Below are 13,525 nucleotides of genomic sequence, written 5' to 3'. Positions count from 1 at the left end.
AAGTCTTCAGGCAACCACAGCTACGTGACGTTTGTCGGTTCCAGCAACAAAATTGCATCACTGGTAAAGCCAAATCAGGCTGACTTCAGGCCGATTTCTTCGACTGCTAGGCCACAGATGACCACCTAGAGAGACTAAAGGTGATTGGGGGGGGAGCCTTTGCACGAGATAACCAAATCTAGCGAGTTAGACTAACGGAAAGAGACCTACAACTGTATGACAACCAAGTAGTAATTAGTCTGTTCGGTGCACGTGAGGAGAGTCTTCGAGATGATCCATTGGAACGAGATATTGGGTTGCGATCTGTAATTACAAACGTTAGCTCGATCTACATAAACGCCCCGCCCTGGCGACAACACTGTACGGTACCAAAAATCTTTTTTCAACTCCAAAGGAACGGTGGGCGCGTGAACAGTGGAGGAGGTCGTGCGACTTGCCCAATGATGTCATCGGAAGTAATGCAGAGGTCGGATGCACAACAGAAATGACGTTGATTTAGTGGCAAAACACACACTAGGCGCAGACGAAAACAGTAGCGGATGTGTGCAGGAGGCTGGCGGGGTTCAACTTAATTTCCTCTTTCTGACGTTGTTGCTAGCTTTAGGGAAGCCAGAGCGTGCGTGGTGGTTCGTTCACCTGTGCAGTGACAGCTATGTAACGTGCGTTAGCAGGCACTACATGCCTGTACTGTATTGTTCTTAGCCCCTCCTACTTGTATCACTGTCTTTTTTTAGAAGCCCTTTGTCATTTCTGGTTTGTCATTTCCGGGGACTATTGTTACTTGAATGCGGCCGTGCTGTTTGCTTACGTAATTACAAAGGTCATGCCTCCTGTAGCTACATGCATGTATACATACTAGCTAAGTATTCCCTCCATGTCCACCGCTACTGGAAGTTCAAAGTGAGGAATAGATGGGTACATGTGAGACTCATTGCCACATGCATGCACTCGTTAGTTTTCGACACTACTTTCAATTAGACTCTGGACTCTATTGCTAATCGCTACTAAAAAATTTGTGTAGAGGTTGTAGTTGACATCACGGCCTAGGAAGTTCGTGGATTGCTTCGGTTACAATTATCTAGCTAGAGACGATTTCGTAGTGAGAAAACTTTCGCCGCATTGTGAAGTTCTAGCCGCAGCTAAAGACACCACTCCAGTGTGGTCATATGTAATTTGCAAACGCGAGGGTGGGGACACACACACACACACACACACACACACACACACACACACACACACACACACACACACACACACACACACACACACACACACACACACACACACACACACACACACACACACACACACACACACACACACACACACACACACACACACACACACACACACACACACACACACACACACACACACATTTCCAAAGTGCATGCAGGGGCGTAGCGTATGGCGTGACCTCTACTAGTAATGGGGACGCTAAACTTCACGATGCTACAGGACACGCCCTTTTTTATAGACACGCCCATTTATAGACACGCCCACTTTATATTGGCTTCTATTGACTGATGCAGTAGAATCAGTGGCAGATCCAAACTGGAAGAAGGGTCGTGTATATACTATAAACAGCTGTGGTCTTCACACGTATTTACAGTCCACGATTTTTATGATCACGCCTACAAATGATGGGGTTATAGCCCGGTCTAGCACGCTACGCCCCTGGTGCATGCATGCGTATAATAGAAGTCCTCTGCTAGATTCGTCTCGTAAATTTAGAATCTTTTGTAATTTGTCTAACTTAATTAAAACGACACTATAAACATAATTATGAGATGACGTTGATGTTAAATCACGAGTATAGTGACGTCATTAGTGACGCCTTAGAGCTGGAAACGTGAACCCCCAACCAACTCTCCATGTACGCCACTGAGTAAGGATGAAACATTCTATATCATCGCTGTTACAGCACGCGGTGTGCCCGGTCTGAACCCGTCTAGATACATAATCGTGGCTGGAAGCATGTTTTTGCAGGTTGCCTGGCAACCCCCAGGAGGTAGATGGGTGTATGACATAGAGAAAATTCCAGGCACTAACATGTGCGTTGGGCGGAAAGTTTGTACACAAGTTTTACTTCAATCAGCGTACAGTACATCGACAACTTTTGTTGCTATAGAATACAGAAGTACGGACCTACATTCACAACAACACCCTTGGACATACAAAATCTGTTATCAAAAACTGTAAGACACCACAAACGCAATCATTCATGCAACTATACTGCAAATACTATACGTAAAACTTTACTGTCTGATCGCCCAAACAAAATGAATGTTCATTTCTTGGCAGCGAGAGCTGGATTTTTCTTGAGCACGTGCAAGAAAAATGCAGCTGCAAGACAAGTCCCGTACTCTTGATAATAATCCGTTGTCGACTGCTCGTCGGCGTAATCAGTAACGGTTTTAACAAAGCACGTATTTAGTGCCATCAAGTGGTCTTGTACGTGCCTTAGAAACCCGTACCCTTCCATCTCGTGAACATCCGCCTTCAGCTTTGCCTGTTGTTCGCAAGCCATGCCAACAAAAACAAGATCACCTGCCATTATGGTATTGTGGCTGACCTCTGGATTTGAACGGTCACTCCGTGGAAAATCCGAATCAGATTCGATCTCATCGATAAAACGGATTCCCTCCTCTGTGATGGAATACTTGGGGCCGTCTTGACTGACGTGCCCACGTTTGGGATCTCTGAGAATGCAGAGAGCTTTCTTCACTACACCTCTAGTGATAGTCGCTTTTGTTGGCCACCTTTCATGCGCACTGCTGAGTGCTGTATGCAACTGGGCCACGGTCATCGCCTCGTGTTGAACCTTTTTCAACTCAGCAAGAATGGCATCTTGAAGAAACGGAGGAGAAGGAGTTCCCTTCATCTCATCCGGCAGATACTCGTCCAGCCAACCATACCCACAAAAGTACGGTGAAGCCGCCTGAACTCCATTTTGAACATCTAAACGAACTTCAGCATATGCAGCTTCTGCCGCACTCTCACTCGTTTCTGCATCCTGATTTCCGCCTTCAGCTAAAATTATGGAAGGTGCCATAATGGTGCCAATCCCTACTTTGTCAAAAAATCCTGCACACGCGCCAACCATCACCAGAAGTCCACTTCTCGACACTTGCTTAGTCTCCACGCCATATTTCACTGCTCGCAAGAAATTCGTGACTTGACGGTGTCCCGTTTGGAAGAGACAAAATACGCCCACGTCGTAGGTCGATGTCTGCAACTGCAGCTTGGTGGACATACCGCCAACCTTTACTACGTCCGAAGTACCTCGTATCTGAAAGTCAGAAAACGACGGGCAGCCTGCTTTTTCGAGAACTTTCTTGACAGCCTGGAGCTCAATAGGAACGGTTGTCACGATAGCAACGTCTAACGTTTTGTCTGATAATCTCTTGTCTAGAACATAATAAAACAAATAGAGCAGCTTGTGTTGTGTTGTTGACATCTCAACACTAATCATCTATGCTTCATTGTAACACTGAAATAATTGGCGGCATCCTCTCTTTGTGACAATGAGCGCATGCGCCGAGGCAGAGCAAGACACACACACACACACACACACACACACACACACACACACACACACACACACACACACACACACACACACACACACACACACACACACACACACACACACACACACACACACACAGTTAGGGTAATATACTTACCGTTCTGTTCTTGGCCTGATTTGAAAATGGGTTCATTTGCCAAACGTATAGATTCTCTTTGTTGTTTGTCTAGAACAGTTACATCAGCTCCATAGGACATCAATAGATTTGCAGTTGCAAGATGACTACATTGACATGCCAAGTGTAGTGCTTGTTTTCCATCTTTATCCACTGCATCAATCTTGGCATCATGTTCTAGTAAAATAGAACACAATTCAGGACAGTCTTTCCATCCACCAGCTGCTGTATGTAGTGGTGTTTGTCCATCTTCATTCAATGCATTTACATCTGCTCCACAATCCACTAGCAGCTGGACAGTCTGAATGTGACCATTCCTAGCTGCTATGTGTAAAGCATTATCATCATCACAAACTGAAGCATACCATTTCAATATGGATTCATTTGCCAAATGTAAAGGTTTTCTTTGTTGATTGTTTACACCAGTTACATCAGCCCCATGAGATAACAATAAATTTCCAGTTGCAGCATGCCTTAGTCTACATGCCAAGTGTAGTGGTTGGTTTCCATCTTTATCCACTGCATCAATCTTGGCATTATGTTCTAGTAAATTAGAACACAATTCAGGACAGTCTTGCTTTCCACCAGCTGCTGTATGTAGTGGTGTTTGTCCATCTCCATTTAATGCATTTACATCTGCTCTATTAGAGAGCAACAAACAACTTGTTCTTGTATGTTGTCGTCTTAATGCCAAGTGTAGTGGTTGGTTTCCATCTTTATCCACTGCATCAATCTTGGTATTATGTTCTAGTAAAACGGAACACAATTCAGGACGGTCATACTCTCCACCAGCTGCTGTATGTAGTGGTGTTTGTCCATCTTCATTCAATACATTTACATCTGCTCCACAATCCACTAACAGCTGGACAGTCTGAATGTGACCTTTTCTAGCTGCTATGTGTAAAGCGCGGTTACCATGAGCATCTGCTACATTCACATTCTCATTTGTTATCAGTGGACGATAGGCAGTGAGAGAGTCAAACCAACGATTAAGAGCTACGTGAAGAGGATTTTGACCTTCATTGTTGACAGAACTAACATCGGCGTTGTGATCAACTAACAGTTGACAGATCTCGACCGTAGGATCAGAATAAGCAGCGAGATGAAGGGGCGTATCTCCATTTTCGTCTGTTTGCCTGACGTTCGCGCCTCGTGACAGCAAGAACAAACAACTAGCTGCATTTACATACGCTGCAGCAAAGTGTAGAGCTGTCTTTTTTGCCATCCGACTCACATCATTCACGTTCTCTCCTTGTTCAACTAGTCGTCGAACCTTCTCCCAGTCATTGCTATACGCAGCATCAGCGACATTTTGTTCCATCTCGTTGCGTTGACGTTTACCAGAACGTTCATCAACACGATCGATAGCTTATTTATTCACCCATATCTCTCAGTTCACCTAGACAATCTCACAAAACGCTGCGAACACTTTTGAAACAGACTCCACCCTACAAATACCAACAGACACACCCTACTGGTGACCACACCCTACTGGTAACCACTCCCACCTGTGGCCACCCCGAAACGGCAACGACCAATCACACAAAGACGTAGATAGCTTTCCTCACGTGACAAGACACGTACGTCCACGATATAGCGTGTGAAGGTAAAACAAGATCGCATGGCCATTGCCAACTAGCTCGTACAAACACAGTATGCTGCTAATACACACCCAACAAGACAACAAAAAATGCAACTTTGTTTTGTATGTGTGCCACCACTCGGAAAGGACACCCTATCTAATAGTACACAGTGTGTATAGATTAGTGTAAAGATCAAGACTCAAATAATAGTACATGGTACCAGGAGTGCGATTTGACGCACGTCCACACTTCCACCGCCGTGTGCTGCAACGGTACGCTCAACTGTCATCTTCCTCGGGGTCGTATACAGACGCCCTGATCTTTCTTGTATTTTCCTATAGACAGACCATTCAGAGCAAAATCACGTACTGGTGGAACCCGGAGTACAGACTCTGTGACAAGCCTGCACAAGACTGCATGGCCATGGACCGCGGGAAAGGAACACATTAGAACCTTCCGGAGCCACAGAATCCGTGTCTCAGACTCTGAAGCCATGGCTTTGTTGTCTGGTAACAACATACCTGCCAAAAATATGTTTATCCGGGACATTAATTAGCCAATACGGGATACTCTGTATATATTGCTATGATTGTAACTTGCTACATATCTCCTAGCCAAAAACCAAGCAGCTCAGGTAGACGGCTCACTGTTGGCTGCATGCTATCTAGTCGGGTTTCTCGCTAGCCTCTTTCAGGGTGCGGGCTCCGCCCCACTCGACCCTCTAGCCTGCGCGCGTTAAGTTAAAGGGACTGTGAAACTTTGAAGAGGCTAGTTTCTAGCTACTCTGGGTTAGGACACTTTCTAAAGTTCTAAACATAAAATCTGTGTATCTCGGGCAACGCCATATGCCTTTGCTAGTACACTAACCTAAACTGCTGTTTAAATTAAGAAAACAAATAATATAAATAGTTCTAGTATACAAACTTAATATTTTTATAATTTGTAAATATAGGAAACAAGATTGATAGACCTTAATTAATTAATCTAATTAACACAAACTGTAGAGATTAAAAGACAAGTTGAGATCACTCTCAGAGTCTGCATGCCGTCGTTATTTGCAGCAAAGACTCTCTAGCTCCTCACTTAAGAGTGCAGAGTCCTTCAAATCCTCCAAATGAAATTTGTAATCAACTGTCCTGACACTGCTAGCTGTGATGGTACTACACTTCACAGATCGAGATTTGAAAGCTTGTTGTTTGTTGGTAGAAACGATGTAGTCGCCTTCCTGACATTCGGTTCCGTTTTTCAACGCACGGAAGTAGGCATCATAGTCACCAAACTTTATCATGTAAATTAGTGTGCCATTTTTCTAAAGAAAGTCAACACTAATTAGTATAATGTAAAAAATAGTCTGCGTCACTGAATAACTTTATGTTTCATATGTAATGTGTCGTTTGGTAGCTTGTTGATGTATTTGTTTGTTTGTCTGTCTGTCTGCACCAGAATCTGCTGTGGTAAGAAATATGTGTCGTTATGCCCCTCCCTCATGGGCAAGTGGGGTCTATACCCCCATCTGGACGCCCACCAACCCGGCAGGTGAGCCAAGAAGGGTACATGTTTCTGTGTAGTAGTATTATTATTGTTATTATTATTATTATTATTATTATTATTATTATTATTATTATTATTACTATTATTACTAGAACTAGTAAATGAAGCTGTGTTTACACCGTCGCTTCAGAGCTACGAGCGTGTGTGTGTGTGTGTGTGTGTGTGTGTGTGTGTGTGTGTGTGTGTGTGTGTGTGTGTGTGTGTGTGTGTGTGTGTGTGTGTGTGTGTGTATGTGTGTGTGTGTGTGTGTGTGTGTGTGTGTGTGTGTATGTGTGTGTGTGTCTGTGTGTGTGTGTGTGCGCACGCGTGTGTCACGTGTGTATTTATTGTGAATATTAATGTAAATTTTATTAATTTTGTAAATGTCTATTTATTGTCATTATCATTATTAATTCATTAGCTTGTTGCTAGAATGTATAATTCTTTAAAAACACAGGGATGCGTCGACGTGATTAAAGATAATTAACTAAATATTATCAATGTCCCACACAACACTTCGAATTCAGCACAAGTGACAGAAGTGACGTTGTGTGTGTGTGTGTGTGTGTGTGTGTGTGTGTGTGTGTGTGTGTGTGTGTGTGTGTGTGTGTGGCACGTGTATATTTAGTGTAAATATTAATGTAATTTTATTAACTTTTGTCTATTTATTGTCAATATCATTATTTATTCATTAGCTTGTTGCTAGAATGTATAATTCTTTGAAAACACAGGGATGCGTGTGTGTGATTAAAGATAATTAACTAAATATCATCAATGTCCCACACTACTCTTCGAATTCAGCACAAGTGACAAAAGTGACGATGTGTGTGTGTGTGTGTGTGTGTGTGTGTGTGTGTGTGTGTGTGTGTGTGTGTGTGTGTGTGTGTGTCTGTGTCTGTGTCCGTGTCTGTGTCTGTGTCTGTGTCTGTGTCTGTGTCTGTGTCCGTCCGTCCGTCCTTCCGTCCGTCCGTGTGTGTGTGTGTGTGTGTGTGTGTGTGTGTGTGTGTGTGTGTGTGTGTGTGTGTGTGTGTGTGTGTATTTATTGTAAATATTAATGTAAATTTATTAAATTTTGTTGTAATTCTTTGAAAACACATTGGTTTATCAATGTGATTAAAGATAATTAACTAAATACGATCAATGTCTCACACTACTTCGAATTCACACATCTACGCAACTCTTGCACGGAGCGGACTTGTTATCTACGTTATGTCTCAATTCTGCATGTATAGCGCTCTTGTATCACTGGAAGTTAATAAATTAATTAACTGTTGAGATGGACTATCAAATTATCATACTTTTATTGAATCGTCGCCATCTTTCGTTCCGCTATTTCGCTGTAGCTAGAGATCGATGTACGTCTCCTAGCTGCATAGAAAATACTGTGAAGCGACATGCATGTACATCTAGCGACCGGATCCAGAAGAAAGTAGCGTCAACGTTTCCAACGAATCATTCTTGCAAGACGTTCAATCATCAGTCCTAATAGAACATGGGCGTATTCGATTCGACCTTTCCGGATAAAGAAAGGGTCGAAAACGACGGATAAGGTGTTCGATTGGGGTATTTTCTTTTTCCAGAAAGCTTGGAAAGCCTTTTCAACCTTTCCACCCTCTATCGTGGAAAGGATGGATAGAAAATCAGAAAAATGATTCTCGTGACCTAAAGTCCCGGAAGCGTACCGCGCAATTGCTGGTGAAATGACTACTGTGTCTGAGAATTCAAGTCCTACGGAGCTCGTAGAGATTCTTACCGGTGGCTCAGATGTGTTTGTTGCTATGGAACCACCTAAAGTGAGAAAAGAAGGCTATTCTTGGAGTGATTCGGTGACTCTTTCGCTTATACAACTCTACGGCGAGTTTTCCGAGAAATTCCGAAGTCCTTCGTACAAGAAGAAACAGATTTGGAAAAGGATTGCTTTGAGAATGCAAGAGATGGAATTTCAGGTAAACGGTGCCCAATGTGAGGGTCGATGGAAGTATCTCACTAAAGCTGGATTTACAATATGGGAACGCTTGAGCGTCGCGTCACGTGCGTCCAGTCACGTTGTCTTGCGTGGGAGTGGCACGTATCGCGTCACACGCGTCGTACCATTCACAATACGATTTCAGCGCGCCGTAGACGTCGCTGCCTGAATTATTGAACTGACCACTCGCGCTTCGATTTTCTACTAGCAGAACTCTGCCGGAACCCCCAGCTTGCTCAAAATCAATTTCGAGGCGTTCTTCCATGCACGCAGATCTTTGTACGTCTTGCAGTTGATCATCCACAAGCAAGGACAGCTCCCTACACAATCTATAGACCGCTCAACGTCGAGTACAGCGCCCAAATCAATAATCATTGCCCACAGAAGCCACACGTGCATTTATAGTTGGCTGTGATTGGTCGAAATCAAGGTGCTACTTCCGACGCGACGTGTACAGCTTCCAATTCGACGCTCAAATAGAACTTGGTTCTATTTGGACGCGTCGCGTCGCGAGCGTCGCGTCCGTCGAACGTCGCGTCGCGTAGACCATTTACAATTTGAATTTGTACTACGCGACGCGACGCTCAAGCGTTTGCATATTGTAAATCCAGCTTAAGACGGATCGCGACATTGCAGATCATAATAACCAGACAGGTAGAAACACTGTCTTAACATAGCACTGATGTTTATCACTGTACGTGTACGAATTAAACGTATTCTAGGTCGAGACAGAAAAGATTGGAAGTTTGAGAAAGCCATGGATACTGTATATGGGTACAAACGGAGTGTGAGACCTGTTGTTACTATTAGCAGTACTGGAGAAGGAGACACAGTTTATTCCTCATTGGGTGATATCAGCAATGGTGATCAGATAGAGAAAAGTGACCTGACCTCGGCAAGTCCCAGTCCTAGTCCTGGGACATCTGCCAGTGTTCATGAGGATGATGCTGACAGTGATATTGGGCCACCATCCAAGAAAAGCAGACGACTAGCACCTCCACACAAGTATGCCACAACAAAGGAAAGTTTCATGAAGATGATGGACAGCTGTCAGAGAGCACGAGCAAGACAACATGAACAAAAGCTGGATTTGTTGGCTCGCCTGCATCAGGAGAAAATGGAAATGTTTGGAGGTCTTCTTGATGCAATTAAAGGATTAAGCAAGCAGTAGATTAAAGCCATTTGTGTTGTCTGGTTTAAAAAAATTAGTAAGTCATTATGGCAATGTGCATGTTGGTAACAGCAATACAAGCAAATCAACAGCAGTCATTTTCTATTCAACAGTGCATGTTTATGTAGCGTTTGATTCCATCACGTTTTCCAGTAGCATAAGCATCTTCCCCGGTAACTGCCTCAAAATTGTTGACTTCCAAGCTATTTCCATCATCGAGGAAGACAGCTACATCATCCTCGTGACAAAGGCAGATATTGTGAAGAATGCAAGCTGCCATAATAATCACAGACATATCCTTTATCTGGTTTAAATCTAAATATTTCAATCGCCTCCATCTCCCCTTCAAAAGGGCAAATGCTCGCTCAATAACCATTCGAGTTGCAGAGTGAAAATAGTTATATTTCCTTTCTTCTGGTCTAAGATGTCCTGTATCTCGGTAGGGGGTGAGAAGCCATAATTTGAGTGGATAGGCAGCATCCCCTAATATGTGTGATTTCTCAGGGAAAACTTCAGCTGGGTGACCTAGAGCTCGATTAAACAAATCAGAATTTCTTAGTACTCGTGCATCATGTACACTTCCTGGCCATCCACAGTAACAGTCTACAGAGCACATCTGGTGATCGCACACTGCCTGTAGAAGTAAAGACGGGAATTTTTTCCTGTTGATATAGCTATCCCGATCGTCGCTTGGAGGTTTAATAGGGATGTGGCAACCATCAATTGCTCCTATAACGTTTGGAAATCCTTTTATAGCTTTGAAGCCTGTCTTTACCTTACTAAATGTCATTCCGCATGGCCACTTTATTACAACTTTTCTGAGATGCAACAACAATCCTGTACATATCCTCCTAACAGTGGAATGCGCAGACGATTCAGATACACCAAACCTGTCCGCAATTTGCCTGAAGCTCTCTCCGCTTCCAAGGTACCATAGGGTAATCAGCAAACGCTTGTCAAGAGAGATTGGGCGTCTACTTCCTCTCATTAGATTTGAGCACACGTCTCCCCACGTGCAAACTTTTGCCAAAAGTACGTCAAAGACCGACCGAGTAATTCGAAAGTGTTTCCGGAAGTCGTCGTCTAGATACATGGGGACTACCTCTTCAACGTATCCACGAATTCGAGCTTTAGGTTCGTCTCTAGCCCACAAAATGGCTCCAAGTTCCATCATTTCCACAACAAAGTCATCGCAATCGCTATCTTGCTCCACACTGTCGTCAAGTACCTCTATTGCAAGAGCAGCAGCGGCGGCGGAAAGAACAATTTCCATCGTTGGTATGAGCATGCGCGTGTTACGTCCTGAGTTTTTTTGGGAAAACCCGTTCGATTCAAAAGGACTTTCCGCTTTTTCAGTCTTTCCTTTCTTTATCCGGAAAGGTCGAATCGAATACGCCCCATATTTCTCTCTTCAAATATGGGGCTCAACAAATTTTCGAGAGTGATTCACGCCCATATGTTATGGTTACGTCACCTACGTTTCGCGTCCCAAAACGATTGCTGATTGGCTCGACAAACTCCCCGAGCGTGACACACGCTTACAAACAAACAAACATAGGTAGGTAGGTCCATAGCGACATACGTACCGACAGACAGACCGGAAGTCAATTCAACCCGTTTAGAGTGAGCTTCTCGCGAAGCAGTCCACCACTTATTGTGGTGTACTTCTTTTACGATCGTAGCTTAACTAACTAATTACCTCGTTTATGGTCAAACTTCCATTGTCATCTACTGATAGTTTGCGCTGCTTTGCATACGCTGTAAACGTTGCGTAGTGGCCGCTTTTGAGTACGACTGGATCTCGGAGAAAGAGGTTGTTCAGTGTGATTGGATACTTTGTTACGTTCCTTAATGTTACACCTGTCCCGTTGGGTAGAACCGTCAGTACGCGCGTTCGGTTGTGCGTCAAAATTGCTACGTAGCCCTTGTATACGCAGCTTGTCTAGATACAAAAATGCCACAAATATTACATTAGATGAAATATTGGTTTTTCTGGTTTAAGTGATGGTGTCTGAACGTGTGTGTGTGTGTGTGTGTGTGTGTGTGTGTGTGTGTGTGCGTGTGTGTGTGTGTGTGTACACAACAATTGTATGACTACACAGAAAACTAACCAACAAGAGAAACACTCTAAAATCCTACCTTTGGTAACGGTTTTCCACAAACACAAGTCACGTTGAGCATCATCACTAGGAGCAACATTGAGTTGACAACACGTTTCTCCATGAATTTTCCCATTTCTTCCGTGGACGACCTTCTTCTAGTCTTCGGTTGCAATGATGCCTGTAACTAGATAGCTAGAGCAGTCGCACCTATACGTTTATATACGTTTGTGCGTCTGGGCGTTGCGGACACTAACCTCTAGGGTGTAACAAACTACGTCAACGTACATGATCAGGGACCAAATCTAGGCGTTACGTATGACCTCATACGCAGTAAAGACTAGAGGTGAATGTCATTCTGGCGTACGCCTAAAATTTTTAGTTCACACAGGCACGCCTATGCATATCCTAGAATGCGGATACAACAGCTAGACTCACATCCCGAGGAAAACGATTAGCACGCTTCGCGCACGCACAGGAAGGCAACGCTCTTACTGAAAGCGAACAAGCTCTAGGTCGCTCTAGGTTGTGTAGCTAACTCGTCAATAAGTAATACAAGATTTGTGAGTTCTCAACGGCGACAAAATTTACGCAACTTCTCTTTGGATGGTAGAACTATCGGACATGCAAATGCAGGAGGTCAACGGAAGTACGCTAGGTGGAACAATAACAATGCATGCTGCGCTGCGTAAATCCTGTGATGCAGCAGTCACGCTGACGTTAGAATCTAGAAATGTGTTACACACCCTATGCCAGCGGCAGTGTGTCAACATCAAAGGATGCCGATTCCGTCAAGGCGGTGTTTTTAATTGAGTTTGACACCTCGGCCGGGTTAATTAAGTTAACACACACACACACACACACACACACACACACACACACACACACACACACACACACACACACACACACACACGCACGCACACACTTTGTCTTTGTCTTTGAGCTGTCCATCCTCAATGTATGATAACAGTATCTCTATGGACAAAATGGCGCGCGCGCGCACACACATTAATTAACTAAGTCGTATATGCATGGCCAGACTAATATTCAATAATATCACTTTGCCGGACGCATCTACTTTCGGTCTACAGTATAGACTAAATAGGTAATTTATTGCGACAAATACATATCACCACATGCATGCGTTTTGCTGCTAGCTGTATTAGTAACTAGATCGCCTTCTCAATACATGTATACACACACACACACACACACACACACACACACACACACACACACACACACACACACACACACACACACACACACACACACACCACACACACACACACACACACACACACACACACACACACACACACACACACACACACACGTACAGTATTTGAGTAAACAATGAGTGAGTGATCTGTATACGCAAGCCTAAAGCACCCTGAAAAAACCACCTCAGTGTAGCTACTTTTTTGTACTGTACTGTGTAACATTAGTGCGTGGGAATCCTAGGA

The 13,525-nt window shown here is 43.8% G+C and overlaps 4 protein-coding genes across 4 annotated transcripts in view; 1 reads left to right on the top strand and 3 right to left on the bottom strand.

Moving 5' to 3' along the window:
* Nucleotides 1-421, bottom strand: part of LOC134188043 (uncharacterized) — a 2,413-nt gene extending 1,992 nt beyond the window's left edge. Inside the window, exon 1 of the mRNA XM_062656224.1 lies at nucleotides 1-421. This exon is cut by the window's left edge and continues 298 nt beyond it. The gene's annotated coding sequence lies outside the window, so the exon portion shown is untranslated.
* A 1,646-nt stretch (nucleotides 422-2,067) lies between these two features.
* Nucleotides 2,068-5,795, bottom strand: LOC134188006 (poly [ADP-ribose] polymerase tankyrase-2-like). The gene is made up of 2 exons (XM_062656189.1): nucleotides 3,690-5,795; nucleotides 2,068-3,411 (listed from the first exon to the last, which is right to left on the bottom strand). Exons 1-2 carry the CDS (start codon nucleotides 5,026-5,028, stop codon nucleotides 2,291-2,293), a joined length of 2,460 nt encoding a protein of 819 aa, XP_062512173.1. The 5' UTR covers nucleotides 5,029-5,795; the 3' UTR covers nucleotides 2,068-2,290.
* Nucleotides 5,796-6,163: 368 nt separating this feature from the next.
* LOC134188313 (uncharacterized) lies at nucleotides 6,164-12,229 on the bottom strand. Its single transcript, XM_062656509.1, has 3 exons — nucleotides 12,097-12,229; nucleotides 11,657-11,899; nucleotides 6,164-6,599 (listed from the first exon to the last, which is right to left on the bottom strand). The coding sequence occupies exons 1-3, from the start codon at nucleotides 12,190-12,192 to the stop codon at nucleotides 6,342-6,344; spliced, it is 597 nt and encodes a 198-aa protein (XP_062512493.1). The 5' UTR covers nucleotides 12,193-12,229; the 3' UTR covers nucleotides 6,164-6,341.
* On the top strand, nucleotides 9,541-10,145 carry LOC134188390 (uncharacterized). The gene has a single exon (XM_062656573.1). It carries the CDS (start codon nucleotides 9,544-9,546, stop codon nucleotides 9,955-9,957), a length of 414 nt encoding a protein of 137 aa, XP_062512557.1. The 5' UTR covers nucleotides 9,541-9,543; the 3' UTR covers nucleotides 9,958-10,145.
* Nucleotides 12,230-13,525: the final 1,296 nt, after the last annotated feature.

This window comes from Corticium candelabrum, chromosome 12 (assembly GCF_963422355.1).
Source record: "Corticium candelabrum chromosome 12, ooCorCand1.1, whole genome shotgun sequence".
Taxonomy (NCBI): domain Eukaryota; kingdom Metazoa; phylum Porifera; class Homoscleromorpha; order Homosclerophorida; family Plakinidae; genus Corticium; species Corticium candelabrum.
The sequence above is the reverse complement of the archived record's forward strand: the minus strand, read 5'-3'. Positions and strand labels throughout refer to the sequence as shown.